The sequence below is a fragment of the Hipposideros armiger genome, unplaced genomic scaffold, assembly GCF_001890085.2.
Source record: "Hipposideros armiger isolate ML-2016 unplaced genomic scaffold, ASM189008v1 scaffold_640, whole genome shotgun sequence".
NCBI classification, from domain to species: domain Eukaryota; kingdom Metazoa; phylum Chordata; class Mammalia; order Chiroptera; family Hipposideridae; genus Hipposideros; species Hipposideros armiger.
Genome location: NW_017731990.1, coordinates 199,695 through 226,386, shown reverse-complemented (window position 1 = coordinate 226,386; position 26,692 = coordinate 199,695). Strand labels below are relative to the sequence as shown.

The window sequence follows — 26,692 nt, the reverse complement described above, 5'->3', positions numbered from 1 at the left end:
TATTACATGACAAAATGACATATTTTGGATATACTGGGTTAAATAAAATATATTAAAATTAATTTTACCTGTTTCTTTTTACTTTTTGTAATGTTACTAGAAAATTTTAAATTACATAGATGGCTCACATTATATTTCCATTGGATATGCTGGGTTAGATCATTTACATTTAATGTGATTATTGATATGGCTGAGTTTAAATCTACCATGATGCTCTTTTTTTCTATTTGTCTCATCTGTTCTTTGTATCATTTTTCTTTTCCTGCCTTCCTTTGGATTTTTTAATTCCATTTTATCTTCATTACTGGCTTATTAACTACTCTTTGTTTTTTGGGGGGTTGTTCTAGGCTGTATAATATGTCTTTAACTTATAACAGCCTATCTTCATATAACATCATACCACCTCATGTATTGTGTAAGAATCTTCCATTTCTAGTACATACTTCCATTTCACTTCTCCTTTGTGTTGATTGTCATATATTTTACTTCTACATGTTATAAATCCTGCAGTACCTTGTTTTATTTATGCAAGAATTAGTCAGCTGTCTTCCAGAGATATTAAAAAAGAAGAGCATTGGGCCGGCCGAGTGGCGCGATGGTTAAGAACTGGCTTGGGATGCCAGAGGGCCCTGGTTCGGATCCCACATATGAGGGCCAGTAACACTGCCCTCCACAGCTAAGATGCTGAACAACAGCTCAACCTGGAGCTGGGCTGCCTTGAGCGCCGGCGGCGGCATAGACTGCAGCCCCTGCTGTAGTGGGTTGCCATGGGCTACCGTGTGTAGCCAGCAGCCAGTGTGAGCAGCCAGCAACCACAGTGAGCGGCCGTCCAGAAGCTGGCGACTGATCTGCCTCGCCTGGGAAGAGCGCAATGATGGTGCCAACTTGGGCCAGTGAAGCAACGTCCTCCACAACTAGACTGAAGACCAAAACGACAGCAACTTGTCTGTTTCCCTTCCCCCAATTCCCCAGCACTGTTCCCATCCCCCCCAACTCCCCAATAAAAATCTTTAAAAAAGAAGAGCATTTCCATTGCTCTTCATTCCTTTGTGTAGATTGAAATTTCCACTTCATATTTTCCTTCTTCCTGAAGAACATCCTCTAATATTTCTTATAGTATAGATCTGCCAGTGGTGAATTCTCTCAGAATTTGTCTAAAAACGTAGTTTGCTTTTTGAAAGATTATTTGCTGGGTATAGAATCTAGTTTGCCAATTTTTTTTTCCCTTCAGTACTTTAAAGATGTAACTAAGTATATTTTCTTCTGACCTACATGGTTTCTGGCAGATCTTTGTTCCTTTGTACATAATGTGTCTCTTTTCCTCTGGTTGCTTTTATTATTTTTCTCTTCATCACTGGTTTTCAGCAATTTGATTATTATATACTTTAGTGTAGTGTTTCTTTTACTTGGGGTATGCTGAATTTCTTGGATCTGTTGCTGTAAGTTTTCAAATTTAAAAAATCTTCCACCATTGTTTCTTAATTTTTTCTGACACCACTTACACTCCACCTTTCCTTCTGGGACTCCATTTACATGCTTAAACTGCTTGATATTGTCCCACAGTTCACTGATGCTCTGGTCATCTTTCTTCAGCCCTTTTTCTGTGTTTCACTTGGTTCCTTTGCTGTATATTCAAATTCATTTTCTTTTCCCTTTTGCAGTGTCTAATCTACTGTTAATCCCATCTCATGTATGTTTCAATTCAGATACTGTATTTTTTTATCTCTACAAGTTCATTTGGGTCTTTTTTTATATCTTCCATATTTCTTCTCATAATGTCCATTTTTCTTTACCTTCCTGAACATATGAAATATATTTAGAATATCTGTTTCAATACCCTTATCTGCTAATGCTATCATTTTTGTCATTTCTAGGTATTTCTAGTGGTGGGATTTTCCCCTTTGAAGGGAAGTTACATTTCCCTTCCAATTTGCATGCCTGGTAATTTTTTATTGCATACCAGATATTGTGAATTTCATGTTGCTGAGTTTTGCAGTTACTAGAATTTGTTGTATTCCTTTAAATATTGCTGGGGTTTGTTCTTTGATATAGCTAAGTTACTTGTATCAGTTTCAAACTTTTAAGACTTGTATTTAAGCTTTGTTACCATGAGTCTAGAGCAGCTTTTATTCTAGGGCCAGTTTGGCCCTATTCCTGGGGCAATACCCTTTTGAGGACTCTAGTCAATCATGACTTTTCCACTCTAGCTGGTCGAAACATGAACTATTCCTGGCACCTGTGTTAGCTCTGAGGCTTGTTCTGATTCTTTCTTTCTGGTGGTTCCCAGCCTCTGGTAGTTTCTTCCCAAATATGTACAAATGAGTACTCAGGCAAAGATTTAAGACAGGGGAGGCTCTGTACATTTCTGGAGTTTTCTCTTTATGCAGCAACCTCCCTCCAGTATTTTACCTCACAAATCTTAGCCACTTTAGCCTCCCCGAACTAAACTCTGTCTCCTCCATGCAGCAAGACTGTCAGGCACTGCTAAGTTCTACCAGTTCTCCACCCTCAACACACAAACCCAGTAAGCTGGGGCAATCATAGGCTCATCCTTTTCATTTCCCTTCTTTCAGGGATCACTGTTATTCAATATCTAAAAATAGCTGTTTCATGTTTTATCTAGTTTTCTAGTTAAGCTGTAAGGGTAAATCTGATCTGTTTTATTCTATCATGACCAGAAGCAGAAGTCAGATCCATTTACTTCTATGCCTAAACAGTTTCCATGTATTTCTAAATTTATCTAATGTCTTAAAAAACAACTCTCAGGCCCTCTACACAGAACCATCAAGCCATAAAAAGAAACACAAAGCCCAAAGCAGTCCTCTCCTTAGGATCATTAACCTAGAATCTTAGAGTTGGATTCCAGAAGTTATCCAAGTCAATCTCCAGTGATTAATAAATAATTTCTAGTATTGATATCCATTTAAAAATATTTCCATTTGTTTCTTGATTGACTTTCAATCTACTTTTGCACCTAATTCCTCGTCTTTAACCCTGTCCTCCTTTCCTTAAATATTTCTACTAATAACTAATCACCAGACCCAGTATAGAAACCCCATCTATAATGTCCCTGATGCTGTTACTCTGCCAGCCTTCTTTTGTATTCTTTACAAGGCAGCCAGTTCCCATATTCCACTTTTGAAAAGTTTTCATTTTCTTATAGTAAGGTAAAATGTGAGTTCTGTCAATCATTAGTCTTTTAAAGCTATACAGAATTTAACTATTCACCCACATAAAAATCCATTCATGAAAACATGTTTGAAAGCCTACTGGATGAACAGGCACTGTGGCCCACTCTTCTTTTAGGAAAGAGACCAGACAAAAGGTAGCCTAATGGCTTTCTATACATATCCCAAATACAGAACTTCTGGATTTTATTTTCCTTATAGGCTAAATCTGATCCCTTTCACTTCTACAATCTTATATTCTTTTTCTACAAAACGTTAAGAAAAATTTGTCAGTCACCTTATTTTGGAGAAAGTTTTACTAAAGTCTATAAAACTGACAGGAGATACAAAAAGGAAGAGAAATTGTTATTAATGAAAATATGTATTTGAGGGAAGAGGAACAGGGTTGAAGAGATGACAAATTAACTTGCAAAAGACAACTGAGAGTTCACAATTGAGAAACAGAATTAAGTATTTTTAAATGAGTACAAATACTTAAGGATAACTACTAATTCCCCATCAGAAGTTAGCTTTTCAAGGGCAATAACTTTGAAAGCCTAAGAAGTATGGTACTTTGAAAATGGTTCTCATCATCATGGACATGTGAATTGGCACCTGCTTTCAAGGTTACCATTATTCTGAACTCAGAAGACAAACAATCCCTACAAAAGTTATGGGTAGGTGTGGTAGAGATGCAGTAGACCAGGAATCTTTCCTTCCCCTCATCTTTTCTAAATAATGTAACTTCCATTAACTTTGCTTGCTAAAAATCCAGCCTCTGATGGGCCTAGGGAATGGAAAATATGTCCTGATGAATGCTGCCTCTGTAAGGGATCTCACTGAGGTAACTGGCACAGTACATAACTACCAAGAACTCAGCTCATATCCTACTCATTGCTGCCCCCTAGGAGGTTTTGCATAATTCACAACACACAGGCTACAATCCCTGTAGAATAACTAACCCTCTCCCTTTTAGCAGTGGCAGGCAAAAAAACGGCAAGGGACCTCAGATTAATGTCTCCAAATCAAAAACATTTAATTGGTAGATACTTCTGACTGTCCTTGATTTTCATTTTGCCCTTTGATTTGGTAAGCTCTTTTTTTCCTGTTATTTGATCCACTGTCCTAATATCACTATTCTGAGCCAAAAGAAGCAAGGGTGTTTTCCCCTAAAGCAAGGCAGTACCGAAACATACCTTCCTTGCTATTCTTGGTCAGGGAGTGACGAACTTCTGAAATTTATATCTTATAAACTCACCAGTGGCAAAGAGAACGGGGTAGTTGAGCTGGCCCTAGAGAAAATCAACAAATTGGGCGTGACATACGCCTCTCAAATTCTATACACCAGGATCCAATTTAAGATTCTGAGGCAGTATGATATAACATATAAGAGCCAATGCTTGGGTCTGAATCCAGGCTCTGCTACTTAACTAGCCATGTATCCTTGCGAGTTTCTTAATCTTTCTGTGCCTTGTTTCTTCATCTATAAAATGGAGATGATAAAATTATAGTATCTACCTCCAAGGGTTGTGGTGACCATTACAGGTGTAGAAAACATAAAACACTTAGAACAATGCCTAACATGAGGTAAATGCTCAACAGATGTTAGATGAAGGTCCTAAGCATATAAGACCAAAACATAGGTATCTAGACTATCTAGTGCTTACTATACTGAGTATCTAAAAATCCTCCATAGCTGTAAAGCTTGATCAAGCAGGGATGCCCCTAGTGGGCCTAAGATAGGAAGCAGGTACTTAGAAAACAAAACCAAAACAAAAAAAACAACCCACCCCAGTTTTCTTCTTTTGCTGTGAAAATATCCATCTGAAATAAAACAGGCTCCTGTCCAGATTTAGGAATAGGACAGATCAGTTTAAAGACTACAGTGTAATCAATTTACTTAAAATAATTAGAACTCTTGGGGGCTGAGGACCATAACTTTTTTTTAACCCAATACATCAAATATTTAATAATATAGCTTTTTAATGTCAGTTTTTAAAATGCCATGTATAAATGTAGGCTATTTTAAAAAGTCATTACCTGAGACCTAGAACAAGTAGAGAGAGAAGGGGAAGTAGAAATGGATTCCTATATGGAAAGTATTCCTTCATGCTACAACATAGTCAGCTATTAAGTATCTGCTCAGAAATGTGAACTGCAGGGTAGGTGCCTTAACAAGAGTGAGAATACCAACGAGTAAATGTCCTCTCCCTTAGCGTCCAAATCGTCAATACATAAAAAGGTAAATCAGCAGTTCTTAGACTTTAAGATATATAAAAATCTCCTGAGATGTTTTTTTTAAAATGCATATCTTTACCACACTGCCTCATACTTATTGAGGAGAACTGAGAGGCCTATGAGAGCTGATTCTGATTCAAGTCATTCAAGGACCACGCTTTGAGAAATAGTGAGATAATGCCTTAACTTAATTTCCACTTAATGTTCACCCACTATCTGAATATAAAAATGGGTGCAAGATTACCTCATCATTGAGCCAGTTCAGATGGTTTAGAGTTTGAATATCTTTCCGTGTAATGGTTAAGCGGAATGCTTCACTCAGAACTTCATCCTGGTTCCCATTACGAAATACATTCTTTATTTCTTTCTCCATTTCCTAGTGAAACAAGAAGAGGTGTCAGAGATCAAGTATACATGGCTTCAGACACACCAGATTTCTCACTACACCCCTTATGATCCCCAGACTATTTATCATTAATCAACTGTTTACTTCTAACGTCTTGGTTTCTATTCTTTCTAGTAACCTTCCTGATTACCTTCTTCCATCCCATCTTGTCCTCTCTTCTCTTTTTCAGCACATTTCAGCCCTTGTTTCATATTATTCCTACTAAAGTCTGAAATAACTTTCTGCTTTCAAATTTTCTAAGCCCATAAGACCTAATTATATTTTATATTTCTGGCCCAAACAATTTCCTGAGAAATAGAATGTTTCCTAAAATACAGTCAGGGAGTAAAGGTAGTCTCTTTTAGACACATTTTCCTAGAAAAATTTCAATTTTTTAATGTAAAATATGGAATAGTGCATAACTATAACAAATGTGCTATACTCACCAGCTATATGATAGTTTTTCAAACAGAAGACTGGATTAAGAAACAGATTATTTTAAAACGTACACAGGCTTTTATAATGAGTTTTTATTACGTAAAAAAAAGTAACCCTCAAAATACTGTATCAAAATACTGTACACATGCATAAAAAATGCACATGAAATGAAACAAGTTTATATATTTTTTAAATGCTTTTTCACTTAAGTCACTAAATGCCACCCACCCATAATTTTTTCCTCAATTTTCAATAATCCTTTAAAAATAAAGCCAATATTGGGATATAATAAAAATGAAAGCAGGAGCGTGCAATACAATTTAAGTATCAGGTGTTCTATTACTTTTATGTTTTCAATTCCTCCAAAGTATTCTTTCTAAATACATTACTTGCTAGTGCAGGAATTTATATTATGCAATTTACCTCTGTGATTTCAGGAAACTCATCTTCACTATCAGTTAACTTATGACCTTTTTTTTCTGTTTCTTGGGTGATTGTGACAGGGATCTCCTTTTCAAGAGGTACACGAAGATGTAGTTCTACTGAATCATGTACTGAATGTTCCTGTTCCTGCAATCTCTGAAAGACAGAACTTCAGATAAGTGGGATAAATAAATATGCTCTCTCACTACATTGAGTGGTACTAGCTGGATAGACGAAGAACATATACCACTTATCATACAATGCTATGATATCATACAATCTTGCACTACAACAGCTTTGACGCCAAATCCAGGTAACCTTCCAAATTAGTTTCAACTTGGATATGCTATTTATTTATAATCTTACCCCATTTTTTTTTTTACCTGGTTTTGAAGCTGTAATGCCAGTGCTTTCTGCTCTTCAATCTGGCGCAATCTTTCCCGTGCTCGAGAATCATAAACACTAGTTCTAGGGAATGAAAAATGTGACAAATGCAGACCACTCTCTTAGCATCAAGCACATTGTTGACGCACAATGAGCATTAAATATAAAACCCTCCTACAGAAAGTCTAAATAAAATCCTTACACTAACTTATCACTGTACTTATATTTTAAGACAGAGTGAAACCATGTAGTGTTATTAAAATCATCCTACTATTTTATTGAAATGATGAAAATTATTAGCTTGTGACCAAATGTGAACAGGTGACTTTTGTGGATACTTGTAAACGTGTTGTCCTTTTTAAAAACATGTTTCTAAGATTCTAGAAAAAAATGAAGCTCTATTTTAGAAATTCAAAAATAAGACTGAATCCCAAAGAAAAAAATAATGCAAGATATCATTGAGGTTTTAATTCAAATATTGTATTTATTAACCAAAAGAAGCAATATTGGTTTATTTTTTTCTTTAAAAATAATTAACAGGAGCAGGGGGTTTGGATAACTCAAAGTGAGTTCTTAAAACCGGAGACCAAAGGCTTTCAGTGATTTTGTAAACTCCAGAAATAGAAATTAGTCAATAAATTAGTTTTATCAATGTGAAAATAAGGGCATTTATTTTCCTTTCTATATAATTGCTACCTTTGAAATATTTTTCCAATTCAAGTTAGCTTTGACAACTGTTATAGATTTAATAAACCTGTGTATAGAAATGTCCTAACACCAACAAAATTTAAAAACCTAACAACTTAAAAGTTGTTTTATAAATAGCTATAAATAGAGCATTTTTACTCACTTAAAATAGGATGATTGGCTAATTGATTTCTTCTAACTGAAAAGGAAATGACAGAAAAGGAAAAAATGATACCAAAAATAGTAACTTACAATTCTTTGATCCACAGCTCTGCCTGGAAAAAAGTAGGACTATGGGTGGGAAAAGAAAAATGTGACAAGTGAGCAGGAGGCTTATGAGAAAATTCAAATATCTTCACTAGCAAAACTGATCACTTAAATAATTTACAAGTATGGAATAAATAAAAGAACCTAAGTTACATAAAATAATTGTAACAGGTAACTAAAGAAATACACGAGTCATTTGCATATACATTAGTTAAAAAAAAAGACCCAAAGTTCAACACAGAAATTAAGTTTAATATAGCTCCTTACTTACATGAGACCAACATTATGTGAAAGAGTACATTACTTGTCAAGATAATATATTAAGCTAGAACATTATTCTTCCCAAACGGTTCAGACTGACAGATTTATTAATAATTTAATCAAACCTTATAGGTTCTTGAACTTGTCAGTCTACTTGAATCAAAATACATTCAACCATATGACAATATGGATGGACTAGAAGGTATTATGCTAAGTGAAATAAGTCAGACTGAGAAAGACAAATACCATATAATCTCACTTATAGGTAGACTATAAAGAACAAAATAAACGAACAAACAAAACAGAAACAGACTCATAGATACAGAGAACAAACTGATGGCTACCAGATGGTAGGAGAGTTGGGGGGCTGGGTGAAAAAGGTGAAGGGATTAAGAAGTACAAATTGGTATTGGTAGTCACAGAACAGTCACAGGGATGTGAAGTACAGCATGGGAAATATAGTCAATAATATTGTAAAAACTATGTATAGTGTTAGATGGGTACTAGATTTATCAGGGGGATCATTTCATAAATTATATAAATGTCTAACCACTACACTGTACACTTGAAACTAATATAAAGTAATATTGAATGTCAACTATAATTGAAAAAAAAATAGTCACAGGGATGTAAAGTACAGCATAGGGGATATAGTCAATAATATTGTAATAACTATGTACAATGTCAGACGGGTAATAGACTTATTGGGTTTATCACTGTGAGGTATATAAATGTCTAATCACTACGTTGTTTTGTACACCTGAAACTAATATAATATTGTATGCCAATGGTAATTGAAAAATAAATTTTTAAAAATTAAAAAAAAAGTCATAACAAAAAAAATATATTCAACCAAATCATAGTAGATACTGAAAATCCCCACCCACAGAACAGTCCATATCAAACAGCTAATGAGTCAATGAATGAATCAAAGTGGAGAATCGGCAATACAATTCCATTTCAAAGATGAGAGATCAATTCTATTCTGTGAAGCTCTTGCTGACAACCCGAATGAATAATGCTTAGCAGAGTTGCAGGCATGTTAAGTGTAAGCCCTAGAGTCTCTTGCTGTTCTCAAACTTCCTCATCTCCTTGCCAAGCTCTAACTGAAGGATCTCTTACAGAAACAAATGGAAGAAGAGTGAATACTTTTACAAAGAAAACTTTTAGATACATAGTACAAGTAAACATAGCATCAAATTGGGAGTTAAGAGACCAGGATCTCCTGGAGCTGTCCCTGATTAGCTTTGTGACTTTGAGCAAGTCACTTCATTCCCATGAGCCTTAATTTCTGGATTTGTAAAACATGGAGGTTAGAGTCCCTTTCGGTTCTTAATCTCTACAATCTGTCCTAGTGAAAGCAAGAGCAAAGGCTCAGAAGGTAGCCTTGCTCCTTAGCCTATCTTTTGAGAATTAGTATTCCCAATCCTCCTTAGGCTAGGGTTTGGCAATGAAAATGCTCTTCTACTGCCTCCCCACCGGCACGGAGGTTCATAAGGGGAGAACATAGCAGGAGGTGGTCTATCCCCTTGGTGCAGTGAACAACTGACATAACAACCAAAACAGAAGGCCACAGAGATCAGTGGTAGTAGTTAGGTCTACTTAGTGATACTAAAACAAATTGACATGAACACATTTATTGCACAATATAAAAAGCTGAAAAGAACCACCCAGAATTGCCCAGTATTGGGTCATGCTATTCAAATTTGTCTACTTCCCTTATTAGAATATAAACCTGATAAGGACAGACATGTTTGTCTTTTGTATTTACTACTGTATCCTCTGCACCAAGAACAGTGCCTGACACATAGCAGACACTCAGTATTTATTAAATAAATGAATAATACAAGGGACAAGCACTTCTCTTCAATGGATGGAGGTATCTCCTGGCTTAGGAAAACAAAATGCAGGGGGAAAAGTAAAATCTCTTTGCTTTTCAAAGAGATTATATATTATTTCTTATATAACTGAAGCACACAGTAATAACTACAATAACTACTGAATACCTACTTAGTGCTCCATGTGTACAATTCTGTTCTAGGTGCATACTAGTTAAGCCTCATGATAATCCTCATATATCAATTAAACCTCAATACACGTAAAATAGCTAATAAGGAATTATTACTCACACTATACAGAAAAGGAAATTTGAGGTTCAGAAGGATAATTTGTCTTGGAAGGGCCAGGATTAGAAACAGTGTCCAATTCCAAAGACTGTGTTCTTCTACAATTATAAAGTACCTTTTAATAAACCAAAGCATTAGACCAAAACGAAGATGCTGAGTACTTGAGTTACTCAAGAGAGCACTGCAGGCCTTTTAGGAAATTCATTTATATAACAAAGATTTATTTACTAAGTACCCATCATGTGATTGGTCCCAAAGTACAGGGATAGAAGTTCTAGAGCAGCAGTTCTCAACCTGGGGGTCGCGACCCCTTTGGGGGTCGAATGACCCTTTCACAGGGGTCGCCGGGTACTCGTATGTGGGTGTATCTGCATGTGGGCATGGAGACGGATAGAGGAGCAGTGTCTCAGTTCCTAAGACCATTGAAAATATGTGTTTTCCGATGGTCTTAGGTGACCCCTGTGAAAGGTTGAGAACCGCTGTTCTAGAGGGAAAGACTAATGCTATCTTGAGAAGTCAGAGAAAAAACAACACCTGAATCAGATTTCAAAAAGCAAAATAAGAGTTTAACAAGTGGACAAGGAAAGAAAGGGAATTCCAGGCGGAAGGATCAGAATGTACAATGACACAGAGGCATGAAACGACAAGGCATAGTCTGGGAAATAAGGGCAAATCTTCATTGCTGGTAGGAGATTAAGAATAAAAAGCCAATCAGTCAAGCCTTGGGAGAGTAGCCTCCAATTTCGATAAACAGCATTCTCCAATCAGCCTTACTCAAGAGACGATTTCTCCTCCTATCTCATTCTTCAGTCATCACTAGGAGAACTCCTTCATAAGGGAAAGGTAGATTTAGTCAAGAACAATTACAGAACTAAAAGCAATCTTCACATGAAATTAACTATTTCCCAAGGGAGAATACCTTTTTTTGTGCACTACCTGTGAAACACCTTTCTAAGTGCTTTATCTGAAAGTTAATCTTCACAACAATTCAATAGTAAGGTATTAATACTGGCATTTTATTGACAAGAAAACTGAGGCTGAGAAGAGTAACTTGTCCAAAGTTTATGTGAAGCCTGGAAAAGGCAAGGGGAGAACCAAGGTCTGATTAAAAAAAAAAAAGGTATGTATAAAGAATCCAAACTGTAAAGTCTCCTTGAGAAACTATTAACAAATGGAGAATATTTTTTAAATATCTAAAGTTTGGAACATATAGGAGAGCTGAAAAGAAGTAGTGGAACTGAGATGAGAAAGAACGTTTTATTATCATCCCTAACCTTCTCAATGGAAACCTGATACTATCAGCATCCTAGCAATTGAATTGCTAAGGCCATATATAGGAAAAATATAGCAATCTAAATAGTACCCTACTGAATTACACAGGAAGAAGTATTTGATACCTCCCAGGGGGTCAAGTTTCATACAGAAGATCACATTGGAATTGAGGCTTAAGAGATAAGAAAGCAACTATTGTCAGATAGACAAGTTGAGGTGGGGGGACATATCAGGCAGAAAGAATGTTGAATGTAAAGGTAAAGAAAGTATATATCATATTATAGTAGAGCATATAATAAACACATGAAAGAGTCCTATATTTCCATATGACTCCTTCACTCACCTCGATCATGCCTCTCAACTGTCACCTTATCAGGCTTCCTGTGACCATCCTTGATAAATAGCATCCCCTTCTTCAATCGATATATTACCCTGCTTTATTATATTTCTTCACAGAACTTATCACCACCAGGTATATGTTTATTTGTTCACTATTTGTCCCTACCCCTCCCCTTACACTCCTTACAACTAGAAGGTAAGCTCCTTTTTTATTAAATGCCAATTTTATTAGTGCACTTTAAAGCAAAAATGCTGTGCACTTTGAATTAGTATTGTAGGTATTTTTAACTACTTAATTATTTTTTAATTATATTCCAATATTTTTAACTATGTTCAGTTGAGTGTACTTAAATATTTGCGGCACTCTGTATTAGTATTTATATTAGAGAAAACACAGCCTAAATCAACTTGCTCTGGCATTCCATAATTTGTGCTGGCACATCTCTAACAGATTTATACATGCCTATCAAATGGTTCCTCTGGCTATGCTATAATTTTAAATCTTTATCTGAATTTGATTTTAATGTACCACAAAAATAAAATGTATTGGTTTCTTTATATTGGTTTCTATATAGTAACTATCTTATCTGATTATTCATAGTCCACATTTGCAGACTAACTGGAATTGCACACTCTTGAATTAAATATAAGTGTGCAGCTTTCAAGTTACCCATCGGAACCTCCAGCTCACTCCATCCCTGCCGCATTCCTGGAAATATTCTAGATTTGGATGAGTCAAATTCTCTAGCAGCTAACGGGTAAAGAGTAAGGAAAACTGTATCAACTTAGAGCAACACCATGAATGTAAGCTTCTTGAGAGCAGGGATTTCATTTTGATCACTGGTGTTATCCCCAATGTCTGGGCTTGTATCTGGAACACAGTAGACTATTAGTAAATACTTGTTAAAGGAAAGAATGTGTGATAGGAAGCGAGGTTTATGGAGGAAGTGCTTTGCATAACATACTAAAAAGTTTGGTTCTGTCTGATAAGCCATCCTTGAGGGAATTTAATGAATGATCACATATGCATGTTAGATCACTCTGGTTGAAGAATGAAAGATGGACTAAAGAATAATACAAAGAATGGATCAGAGAACATGGGGGAAGATGGAATGAAGAACAAAATGGAGGCTGCAGAAAAGACCAATTAGAAAGTCACTGAAATAATTCAAACACATATGAGAGAGGTCTGAATTGAGGCAGTTTTAGTTTTATATTATGTAACTCTTAGTGGGGGGAAAAAAAATGTAGTTAAACACTATGTTAATAATGTCCTTTTTCCAAAGTTTACCTGGGAGTTGGAGTCTGGGACTCTTTCACTTTGAGTAAAATCACAGAGTCTGATCCTAAACAAAGAAACACAAGAGCCTATCATTATTAATAGAATTCCACACAGTTATACATTCTAGATGTCTGTAGTTTAAGTTCCCATACTTTGTTATGTTCCATTTCCATAAAAATAACATAGTATAAGGATAAAGGGAAGATGGAAGAAAAAGAAAGGCGTATCCATTTTCACTAAGCCAAGAATAGGGCTTACTGAAGTGTCTGCCTCACTAATAAAGCAGTGACTCTAACATACAAGTATATACACCCTTCAGCATCTATTCCCGGGCTCCGCTTGTTCCTTGTGCTTCCTCTTTCTGTTCCTGGGGAATAAGAACATGCCAAGATATCCCAAAAATCTTCAGCTCGTGAACTACCATAAGACTGCATACGGTGAAAGAGCAAAGGGGAAGGGGAAGGAGAAAGAAGAGCTAACGATAGAAACAGCTACAGGAGAAGCAGCAGCACAAAAAGTTCAAATTCTGTAACATTCTATCATTTATTTTCTGTATCGATAAAAGCAAGAATCACGTCGTTTTAAAGCACTGTGATTAAAACCTTATTTAGAATATTTATTAAATAGGAAAGCAGTTAAACAGGTTGATGTAGTATATCTGTCCCAGTTTAGTTGTATCTAAGCATCTGCCATACAATGTATGTTTCTGAGGTTAAAGGCTTTAAAAAAAAATGATAGCTCTCAGTAAGTCACCTCACTAGTTTAATACAAGTTTTCATGAATATGTGTAGCTATATAATGATGCCACCAACAATTTTAATTCCCAAGAAAGAATTTTAACAAAGTGAGGAATAGAGTAAAAAAAAATAAATAAATAAATAAATAAAAAATCCAATGACCCAAGGAAGGAGAGCCTTAGAAATCCATCTGTCAGAAGATTCCCAATGTCTAACCATTTAATGTAAAACTTGTTTTAAGTTACATACCTAAATACATACCAGAATTATACACATAACACATACCTAAAGAAGGGGAAACTAAGCAGAGAAAGAAAATAATCATGACAAAACCTTAATTAACTGGAATGCTAACAGACAGAATATTTTGGTTAGCTGAAAGTCAGGTAGAAAATTCTTTTTGTTTCAAAAACTTGCTGATGACCATTCTAAAATGCATAAAGCCGTTATACAGGTTTTGTAAGTATTACCTGATTAAGAGCTTATACTTCAATACTTAATTGATATTCTAAAACTCCTAGAACATCAGAGTACAGATGACCTTTCAACAACATGGGTTTAAACTGCATGATCTACTTAGATGCAAATTTTTTTTCAATAAATACTGTAGATGTATGTTCTCTTCCTTATGATTTTCTTAATAACATTTTCCTTTCTCTAGCTTACTTTATTGTAAGAGTACAATATATAATACATACAACATGCACAATATGTTTTAATTCATTGTTTATATTATTCGTAAGGCTTCTGGTCAACAATAGGCTATTAGCAGTTAAGCTTTTGGGGAGTTAAGTTATACATGGATTTTTGACTGCACGAGGGTAAGGGGACAAGCGGTGCCCCTAATGCCTGCATTGTTCAAGAGTCAACTGTACTTAATTTTCATTGTAAAGTACTAGAACAGGGAAAGTACTGAAGTGATTGAGCTGATCATACTATGACGTTAGACTCTGCTTAGGAAGTTAATCTTTTAAATAAAATACTATATGAAATCACTAGCATCTCCATGTAAGAAAAATGTTACCTGTAGGTTTAGTGTACTCGTAGCACGGCTAACTAAATTAAATGTATTTAAGTTATTTATGTGTTAATTAAGTTACATGTGAATTACAACCTTGTGTGTAATTCACATATATCCCATAAACAATGAAGTGGCTGCTAATAAATACAGTTGAATTATAGCAAAAATACAGTTATAACAGCATTTTTACCTTCAGATTGTGTATTTGAAGCTGATAAGTTATCTAGCTGATGTAGAAGGGAGTGGTGACGTTGGGGTGGGTAGAGAGGGTCGGAATCTTTGGATCCGAAGGAAGCATCTGGAGTATAAGATGACAAGGAACATGCGCTGTGTGACAGCTGCTCCTGGGTAGTTAAAATGCCGGCAGATCCAGAAGATGAAGTGTCAGAGCCAGTGATATGAGCTGCACAAGAGTTTCCATTTTTAAATAGTGGGTCTTTCAAAGCATTCTTACCGGAACTAAGACATCGAGAACTAGCAAGGGAAAAACACAGTTTCAATATCATGTAACATAATGTAGAATTAAATTCTCTGAAATATGTTTCTGTGACTCACAGGTGTAAAGGAAAATGGGTGGTGGGTTTGGCTACAGAAAACTGTTTTCCTGTGACCATCTGAAGCAGCTGTCTATAAATCTCTCTTTCTTCTTCTTGAACTGTCTATAAAAGAAAAACAAAAATATTAAATACATTCAATGAGGCAAGTGTTTCCCAAAGTAGCATCTAGATTCCCACACGCCCTGCCAAAGCTCAAGCAGAGTCCTCAAGACAATTAAGAATTATGGCTCATTAAGGATATTCTACAAAATTATAAAGTATATGTAAGAGGAGCCTAGTGAAGTAAATATCAGATAGTATATTTTGGAAAATTATAGGGCATACACATAAATAATAGTGCAGAGAAGCTATAGGATATGAAACCAGAAGGCCAGCAGGCAATCACTTCTGAGTCAACTGATAAGAGTTCCAGAAATAAAACATTTGAGGACCTCTAAATTAAGTTTCCAAAAAACCCCTTGATTCCTGATACTAGCTAGAAAAATCATAAGGAAGTAGCCAGAACAGTCAAGATCTGAGTGCAATATCTTGCTAACAGTTTTCTATTCTATTCAATCTTTAAGAGTGTAAGTATTTTCCAGAGATGGTTTTCATCTCCAACATTTATTTTACTTTTCTTAAGTCCCAATACTGAATTTAGGGGAAAGTACATGCTCCATAATATTCATTCGTTTATTGACTTGAATATCTACTATGTTCCAGTCACTAGAAATACTGCACTGAAGAAAATAAAGTTCTTGCCCTTGTGGAGCTTACATTACAGTTAAAGGATTGACAAACAAAAAATAGTCAGGTAGAATGAACAAAAATAAAGATAAGGGAACAACAGAAAGTGAAGGAAGGGAACAGAGGAAACAGGTTAAGACCTCTCTAACAAGGTGATATTTCAATAGAAACCTAAATCAAGGGAGGAAGTAAGTCATAGAAATTTATAAAAGAGTATTCCAGACAAAGGAACAGCAAAAGCAAAGGCCCTGAGACAGGAATGTGCTTGATGTGCTCAAGGAATAGTAAGGTCAGTCTGAATCAGAAGAGTAGTAAGAAATGAGGTCACTTAGCAGAGAACCAGATTACACAGGACTTGTAACCATGGTAAAGCATCTACTCCATATAGATCCCCTAAAGCAATGGGCTGCATTCACTAAACAATACACGCAGTACTTTTATTTCTTTAACTCTCACATACAGCTTAATACAACCACCAACTTCACAAAATAATTATACTTTGTGGCAGGACTAGCAGCATTTTGTATCGTGACATTTCAATATGCGCATAAGTGTTTTATTCAGTTACAAATGTTTGTTAGAGGCAGAATAAATTAAACAATGATGAATTTAAAAGTAAAGAGATACTAAATTTTCTTTTTGAGTCCTTTTTTGCTACATAGTAAATTTCAATTACATTGTCAGTATAATGTTACTGATCTAACAAGATACACCTGAACTGTGATGCATGACAATTATTAATGAGAAAGAGCTATCCTTAAATTTGAATAGTTGAGTGGTACCAAAAGTTAGAATTAGTTGAGTCCATTTGGTGGAAAAATAGACCCAAGAGAAAAAACAAATTTGTAATGTTCTAGTGAAGAAAATAAACCCAATATTTTATCCTTAGACATTAATATTTTATTCAAGTTGATGGCAGTCCTGTTTTCTACTGTTTGTGAAGCAAGTGTCTACGGTATTGGGCAGGCACATCAGTGACAGCACAAAAATTATGTTTAGAAAAACACAATTACCAGGTGTAAATTAATATCAGTGACCAAATCTGCACTTTAGGGCTATTCTACTGGAAAGGATATGAGTATTTGAGAAGCAAACTTAAAAACCATAATTAAAATAAATGCCTCTTTATTAAAACCTAAATTTGCTATGATGAAGATTCTTTAAGAAAACAGTCTGAAGAATAAAGCATCATTACAGGTTATTAGATTCTAAGAGAGATCTTTGCCAACCAACTCCATAGTGATCTATCTATATATAGATAAGAAAGCTGTGTTATCTTACACTTTAATAATTGGAAATTTTTAATACAACCCCCCCATCCCCACCCTCAGCCCCATGTAAATCTTGATTTCACTTTCCCACTACACCAAATAACCTAATCCACAATACAATGGAGTTAACTGTTCTGCTTTCAGGGCCAGTAAAACAGAGGGAGGGAAGGAAAATCAGAAGAGGAATACCATGGGGTCATGAATATTAACTCTTAATTAACTAGTCATAGTTCATTTACACTGTCCTACCAAATTAGATTTTAAAAGGCTTTGATGGCATTATCACATCATAGGAAAGAAAGTGAAGCAGTAACTGGTGTAAGAGGTTACTTTGCATACCCAGGGAATGTAAAAAAATATTCTCAACTCATAAAGACTTCAAGAGAACAGTGCGACAGAAAGGACCTTTGTTTGTGGTACCCTAATGACTTCAACCATAAAATTAAAAACACTTCCCTCCTCCCTCACATCACAGAGCAAAATGTTTCCTTAGAAAAAAATTTTTATACTTATAAATAAAACATGAAGAACCAAGGTGCCATTAAGTGACACAACTAATGCAAATTATGAAAAATCTAGATTCATTCAATACAAAGAACTGATTTTTAAAAATCAATTTACCACACACAACAGTCCCCCACAAGTCATTTTCCCCAATCAATATATCCTCAAAGAAAAGCTGCCGTCTGAGCCCAAACAACCTCACATTATCTTGAAATAATAGATAATGAAACAACCTGTTCATTATCTAATGAACAGTCAATATAAAATGAACAGGAATACGTATTCCATATTCCAAATAATTATCTGAGGTCTCTTTGAGCCTCATACTTTCAGTTTAAACTAATGTACAGTTTTAAAAAGACATTACAGAAAAAAGGTTAAGAACTTTCCATTGTTCTACATGTTAACTTGTAGGTCACAAGACTTTTAAAAAAAAATAATGCAAGGTACTTTTTGGGGCTTCATTAAAACAAAACACATTGGATATGTTATCCTTTATTTAGAACCATGTCAGACAAAGAAGAGACAGTCTTCTACTCTAAAAAGTACATATATAACATTTGGCTTTACCAAAAGCAAATGTAAAGAGGTAAGTCACTTGAAACTACAAACACAATCCTTTGGAGCATCTGATACTATAAAGTAAATGAAATCATCTTTCTCTGTACATTATTTATTAAACTGTTTTCTATTGAGTAAGCAAATTAGGAAATTAAGATGAAAGGAAGCAATAATTGGATAATATGTTAAAGTAAAGGAAGTTGGCTAATGTTACATTTTAAACCTAATAAAGGATCAAGGAAAGTTCAAAACTGTATAAAGGTAATTAAGATGCGAAATTCTATTAAGAAAAAAATATGGCCGATTCTTGCATTTAGAGGCTTCTGCAACAGGCTCCATCATAAAAATGAATTGTAAAATTATTAAAGTATAATAGGGAACACAAAATAAATTTTAGCAAACCAGTAAATCCTTTTGTTATAAATCGTCCAAATAACTTTATAAATCCCCCAACTTTGATTTTGTCTAAAGTAATAGCTTTATACTATATAAATTCCAACTATAAAAAGTGCATAAATTAACAACTTTCTGTTTTTAAGTCCAAAATGTTTGGTTTATAATAAAATTGTATTTTTTAAAAAAAAAAGCATCAATTAAGGGAGTCCAACACCTTAAAATGTTGCTCAGTATGTTGCAGAGAAGCATGTGTGGAAGCAACATATATTGAAAAGAAACTACTTGTGTACTTACATTTAACATTTTTATTGTCCCTAGTATTTTCTCTTTCCAAAACACAAATTCGCATCTTCTATAACACTAAAAGAACCTTCTGTGATAATGAAAACGTTGAGATATATCTGCACTGTCCAATATAGTAGCTACTAGCCATGTGTGGCTAACAAATACTTGAAATGTAGCTGGTAAGACTAAGAAACTAAATTTTTATTTTATTTAATTTGAATTAATTTAAATAGTGCATGTGGCTAGTTTTTGGGGTTGTTTTTTTTTATTTTTAATTTTTGCCTGTTTTGGGTTGTTTTTAAGATTTTTTTATTGGGGAATTGGGGGAGGGGAACAGCGCTGGGGAACCGGGGAAGGGGAACAGACAAGTTCCTGTCCTTTTGTTCTTCAGTCTAGTTGTGGAGGACGTTGCTTCACTGGCCCATGTTGGTATTGTGATCATTGCGCTCTTCCCGGGTGAGGCAGATCAGTCGCCGGCCTCTGGACGGCCGCTCACGGCAGCTCTTGGCAGCTCACGCTGGCTGCCTGCCACTCACAGTAGCTTATGGCAGCCCACTGCAGCAGGGGCTTCAGCCTACACCATCACCGGCGACTCAACGGCAGCCCAGCTCCAGGTCAAGCCATTGTTCACCATCTTAGCTGTAGAGGGCACAGTGTCACTGGCCCACATGTGGGATCCGAACCGGGGCTCTGCTGCTCAGAGCTAGCGTCCCAAGCCAGCTCTTAACCAACGTGCCACTCGGCCGGCCCATGTGGCTAGTTTTTAAATGTCACCCTTGAATCAGCCATCAGACAAGTGGTAGTATAGCCACCACTTGCTTATTTCCAAATTCTTCTTCATGCATTCTCTTTAAACCCCATCTGTAACACTGAACAATACATTGGTGTCATCATCATGTTAATTTTGTAGATGGCTTCATATTCCTGAAGGTGATGGACAAATCCAGGAGAGGATTAATACATTATTTTCCTTCTTTAACATAAGCAACTGCATCTCCCTTGGAGATCCTAACATTTCCATGGGAAATAACTCTTCCTCCAGTTTGTAAGCTCCCATCAATAAATTCTTTAGTCCTGGGGGCAGGGGGGGATTATTATATTTTAATTAGATTATCTGTAATATCCAAAACTCAATATTGAAATAATCTGTTGAAAGTTTGATTTAATAAAGTTTGGTCCAATATTTTGTTTTATTCATATTATATGGGTTATTCCATGTTTCTGTTCTACCACTTTCCATAGCAGAATACAGACCTAAAATCAATTGAGGCAAAATTTCCTTCATCTCTTGTTTCATAGGATAAGTTCGATCCTTGGAATCTCCTTGACTCTACTGTAGAAGGAAGAGGAACCCTTATTTCATACCCTTCCTTGTCCCAGCCTGTGACCCAGCCAGCCCAAGTCCTCAGGCTAGAAGTGGAGGCAAAAGGAAAAGGGGCTGAGTAGTCCAAAGGACTGGTTGGCTAGTGAGTGAATGGTGGGCTCACAATGAACAGTCAGGACCTAGTGATCCCAGGGCAGTCCATGGGACAGGGGAGTGTAGAAGGCCTGTATCCAGCTGCCGTGCAGTTGCTTTCTTCTCCACAAGTCTCTCTGTACCCCACATGCTGCCTAGGCTCCAGCAGAAGCACAAGCCCCATAACTCCAGTAATTTAAAAAAATTACACGTAATAATAAATACATGGTACTAAATTCAACAGTACAAAAGTACAGTAAAAAATAAGTCTCCTTTTTGTAACTGTTGCTCAGCTCTTATCACCAATTGTTGCCAATTTCTTGTCTATCCTTTTTCTTTTCTTTTTTTTAAGATTTTTTATTGGGGAGTTGGGCGAGGGGAATAGCGCTGGGTATTCAGGAGAGGGGAACAGACAAGCTGCCGTCCCCTTGTCCAACTGCGGAGGACATCGCTTCACTGGCCCATGTTGGCACCATTATTGCGCTCTTCCCGGGTGAGACAGATGGGTCGCTGGCCACTGGACGGCGGCTCATGGCAGCTCACACCAGCTGTCGGCCGCTCACGCTGGCTGCCAGCCACTCACGGTAGCTTATGGCAGCCCACTGCAGCAGGGGCTGCAGCGTACGCCGTCGCCAGCAACCCACGGAGCCCAGCTCCAGGTCGAGCTGTTGTTCACCATCTTAGCTGCAGAGGACAGTGTCACTGGCCCTCATATGGGATCTGAACCGGGGCCCTGCTGCTCACAGCTGGCGTCCCAAGCCAACTCCCAACCATGCGCCAGTAGGCTGGCCCTATCCTTTTTCTTCCTAAATATGATCTACTAGATCTGCCACCCTCTGCTTGAATATTTTAGATTCCATACAAACTTCAAACCAAAAAACTGTACAGCATTTTTACTAACCATGTCACAAATAATCAAGTTTTGCCACTTAAGAGACCTTCATTACCAAATTATATAATTATTTCTGACTCCACGATCTGTAAGCTCCAATGGGCAGAAACCACACCACCGGGTTATATAACAGACAGCACACCAGTCTAGACTCCTTCAGAAGACCTGGGTCACAGGCTGGCCAATTACTAGTTGTGTGACCTCTGACCTTTACTTTCCAAATCTGCAAAATGTGGATATTACCTCATTTCTACCTATATCACAGGGTTAAAAGGATTCAAAACAATAATACATGCGGAAAGCACACTGGAAACTCTAATGCTACATAAATGTGAGGTCATTATTATTCATTTTATCTCCACAGCAATTCGTCCAAAGCTGACCAGATGCATAATGAATATTTAAACAGGTATAAACACATTTGCTATTGTATAGATTATAGGCTATATTATATTGACAGAATTTATTTTTTCCTTTACATTTACTGAATGAATATAATAACCCAGTGTCAACAGAGCATCTTTCTTTTGGGGAAAAATCTACTATCTCAAAGATCTTACTCATAAAAAAGGATGTAAATTATTTAGCTGACTTCTTGATTTTTCTTTTTTTTGAGGAAAAATTGTCCTAGTAAGAAGTAACGGTGGGTATTTTATCAAATCCAGCAAGGTTAACAATTTTGCCACATGAAACAAGAGTTTAGAAAGGGTCCAAAAAAGGGAGAAGAGAGTTTGATGTGTGAGAAGCCCTTCAGACAACACTGAAGATTAAGTCTTCTGTCCAACAGAAATAGAAGATGGTAAGAAAAATAAAGAAGTTCTACTAAAAATATCTCCAATTTCTTTAGAACAGACAATAGCACTCAAAAAGAGTAAGAAAAACACAGAAAGGATTAAGTAAATGGAATAGTTAACAGACATCTAAATTGGGGGGAACAAATGGCTAACTGTAGGGAAAGATTCTAATCTTTAATAGCTTTCGTTGCATGTTTTCCTTACCTCTTCTGCTGTACTAACATGTCGCCTCTGAGTTTTCTTGGGGCTCAAAAGGTTTCGACGACATGAACCACTCCAAGATGGACTTGGAACAGATTTAATAGGGAAAGATTTTTCATATGCAGACACATGGCAGTGATGGTTCGACTTTCCCATAAAAGAGTTTGATAATCCACTAAAAACAAAAAAAAATTGTAAGAAAAGGTAAGAACAGTAAGAAAATCTAACCTAGTGATTTTCACTTTCAAGAAATAACAAACACAAAAATTAACAGGTAGAATGATAGATGTACCATTTGAGGGAAATATACAAGAAATCATACATGGATTGCTGCATCAGATTCTGTCACTTAAGAGGTCTTAGATCGCCAAACTATATAATTATCAAACACCTAAAATTGTATGTCTTAGCTTCACAAAGTTCCCTTGGTCAGGAACCACAGACATGTGGTATGGCAGAAAGCTTATCAGATTAGACTTCTTCAGAAAACCTGGGTTCTAGTATGCTAATGTACACATACACTTTCTATTTACTCCCCACAGCCTCCTACCCCAAGCCCTTTGGAGGGAATTATTTTAAGATTCAATATGCAAAGATGGATCAAACTGAAACCTCTCAGCTAAGCTTTTAAACTAAATTTTTAAAATTTCCTAAAACACCAACAGAGGGCTCCCATCCTTCATTAAAAACAACCAGAAGGCTTTTTATTAGGCTGCATCACTCTGTAAACTCTCCTGGCCTCATTGTTTACCTCCTCTGAAAGAGAATTTTGTTTTTATTTATACAATTTGTGCCCCAATAATAATGAGAAAAATTGGAAGAAAAAATATTTTTATAAACTCAAAACCTAGTCTTACCTCTAAGACTAGGTAAACAATTTAAAGTTTGTTCTGTGTGCTTTCTCATCATTACCCAGCAAGTTTGAGGTACTTGCTATCAACATAATGAATTTTTTCTTTCTTTTTTTTTTTTTCTGAGAATGCAAAATAGAGCTACATAGCTGACTAAACTGAATTCAATAAAATTAACTCTTTAAATCAGTACATGTGGTCTGGATCCAAATGAAATCAGACTAGGTCTAAGCAAATAAAAAAGCACATATACTCTCTAACTTTTCAAACTCTAATGGTTTCTGTGTGTGTAAGAATGGGAAAAGGAGCAAGGACTCAGAATTTTAGGAAGAGGCTTATTTTCTTAGGATGGGTGGATGCAGCTAGGAAAAGATGGCAAGGGCAATATAATTTGTTTGCTAAAGATATAATGAATTCCCCACAATGTCTTTTGTACTTATGCTTCATAGAGAGTGTGTGTTGTATTTGTGTTTTTAATGCAAAAGATTCTTTTTTCTAAGGAAACAGTGTGAAGGCATCTTGCCATGCTGGGGAGCAAAGGTGCTACCAACAATGAACAAATTTGGACCAGACACAGAAGTAAGCTTGACCAGTAAGCTTCCCACTGGTCAAAGTTGTGAGAATGTAAGTATTAAAAAACTAATGATTGTAGTGGATTGAAACATACTGAATCCATAATGACACTAAAAAAAAGAATAGGAAAATTCATTTGAACCACATGAAGTGGCTATTTAAAAAAAGCTTACTTTAAAAATTGGTAATGAAAAAGAAAGATCTAATCATATATCCTGCCTTCTCAGTAGGAAATACATTTCAGGGTAACCAAATAGCCCCAGCTAATGAGGGAAAAAAGCCTTCCTTTATAGCAGAGTTCCAATTAATGAGTGAAGAAAAAAATGATAAAATTACAAAAGTATTATTTCATTAACTCTAATAAAATTATTATCAGGTCAGAGGGAGTCAAAAGTACAAACTTCCAGCTATAACATAAATAAGTCATGGGGATGCAATGTACAGCATGATGCATACAGTTAATAATACTACATTGCATATTTGAAAGTTGCTAAGAGAGAAGACCTTAAAAGTTCTCACAAGAAAAAAAGAATTTTGTAACTATGTATAGTGCTGGATGTTATTATGGTGATTTTTTTGCAATGTATACAAATATCAAATCATTATGTTCTATACCTGAAGCTAATGTTATATGTCAATTATACCTCAGTTTTAAAAAATTTGATAATTTTTTATCAAATCCTTATCTGATATAAGGATTATCAATTGATATTAATAACTATTAGGCTGATGTGAAACTGGTCATTCATATAATGCCAAAGTAACATCATTTAGATTACTTTGTTGACACGGGGCAAAACCTAACTATACAAATAAGGACCTGACTGTTATCTCCCCAATCCAGAGGTCAATCCAGCATCACTCATGATAGGAGAACCAGATTTGCAGGTTTCCTAATGTGATATAATACAGCATCAGCTTTTATTAAAGTCAAAAATCTAGTTTACAAAAAATACAGAAGAGGACAAAATAATGATACTTTGAGGCAGAAATCTGTCAAATCCAAAAGGTGAAAAACTGCAGAAAAAAGTCACAATATTAAAAAAAGGTGCTGTTCTACATCGTAAAGAGACTTAAGAGGTGCAATCCTAGAATGGATCCCGGTTTGGACAAATTAGCTGAAATGATACTTTTGGGTCAACTAGAAAAATTTTAACATAATTTAATGAGTGTACAGAATAAAATTTACTGACTGGAAAAGATAATTTACTGCAAAAGCAGATTACAAAAGCATGTGCACAGCATAAACTCATTTTTGAAAAATGTGTGTCATTTCAGAGAAAAATATCTGGAAAGATATATACTAAGATATTATAGAGGTGATCTCTGACTGGTGGAAATGCAATGTTTTTATTTTTGCTTATCAGTATTTTCCAATTTTTTACAAAGCACATGTACTGTTCCTATAATAATGTTACCTTAAAAAAATAACAGCATGGCATTGTTGAATAAAAAAAGCAACTTGCCAACTGACATGTATAAAATATCTTTAATAAAGAGAAAATATTGTACATTTCATAGTATACATAGCATATATATCATGCTATGTACCGAGGGTGCCCAAAAATATATATATATAAGTGGACACTTTAGTCAATGTTGCTCAAGCAGTAGCTTGCCATAATCAGAAGTGTCTGGACACTGATGGTAACCACGTTGAGCACCTCTTGTAATTGCAGAAGTCAAACATGACTTGTATTCATCTTTTGTTGAAGTCATATGAATACATGACTTGTATTCATATATATATATATATATATACATATATATATATAGGTATATATTGAGTATTACAATTTCAATAGTTTTTTTCCTTTCTCAAAATGTGTATACATTTTTTTGGCACCCTCTGTATAAGTAAGAGAAAGTGAAAGAGAAACAAGCATAGGAAAAGGTTTGGAAGGAAACACAACAAGGGGAGGGGAGTAAGATTGTGTATTATTAGTGGTCAAGGGCTCTTTAGCTTTATCAGCAATGTTTTAATTTTTACAACGTGAATGTATTAATGAATTCTGGTATAATTTTTAAAAATATTTACAAGTGGGAAGATGACCCCTGGAAGTACTGACACATGTTTACAGTCTATGTACTGATAATCATAAAATGAAATAAAATAAAATAAAAGCCATCTTATTGGTTTCAGTCAACAACAGAAAGCTTCACTAAGCAGGAAATTAAACGATACCACATTTCTAAAATCCATCATGAGAGTAAGATTTAAGAAGTCATAAGTACTATTTTAAAAAAGAAATATTTTACTAATATATTAAAGTGCCTAAGGGAAAACTTTCTAAGCCAAACTTCATCTGCCTTTAATAATCACTATAAGCTTGGTGAGGGAATAGGTAGAGCTTATGAAGTTGGGCTAAATAGGATAAAGTTCTTTGTGACTCTACTTTCTAACAGAAGTAGGTTAGGTCTAGTTGACTAAGGTCATGAGGTGCAGAGCTGCTTTGGCTTAAGTCAGGTCTCTGTTCATGTAAGAGCCCACAAAATGTGCTACTTTCTTTGCTACCAAAGTTATAGAAATTGAGTGATTTTCACTTTGAGATTCTTAATAGCCATACTGATCCTAAAGGGTAGTAATATACTTACTCA

At 35.6% G+C, this 26,692-nt stretch overlaps 1 protein-coding gene across 4 annotated transcripts in view; it reads right to left on the bottom strand.

Moving 5' to 3' along the window:
* Positions 1 to 26,692, bottom strand: part of SENP1 (SUMO specific peptidase 1) — a 49,709-nt gene that overhangs the window by 10,477 nt on the left and 12,540 nt on the right. For all 4 annotated transcript variants that reach the window (XM_019625846.1, XM_019625845.1, XM_019625847.1 and 1 more), the window contains exons 6-13: positions 22,674 to 22,845; positions 15,583 to 15,686; positions 15,218 to 15,501; positions 13,279 to 13,333; positions 7,975 to 8,013; positions 7,035 to 7,119; positions 6,652 to 6,807; positions 5,650 to 5,781 (exon numbers count right to left, since the gene is read on the bottom strand). In XM_019625846.1, coding sequence (XP_019481391.1) covers positions 5,650 to 5,781; positions 6,652 to 6,807; positions 7,035 to 7,119; positions 7,975 to 8,013; positions 13,279 to 13,333; positions 15,218 to 15,501; positions 15,583 to 15,686; positions 22,674 to 22,845 — 1,027 coding nt within the window. The remainder of the gene's footprint in view (positions 1 to 5,649; positions 5,782 to 6,651; positions 6,808 to 7,034; positions 7,120 to 7,974; positions 8,014 to 13,278; positions 13,334 to 15,217; positions 15,502 to 15,582; positions 15,687 to 22,673; positions 22,846 to 26,692) is intronic.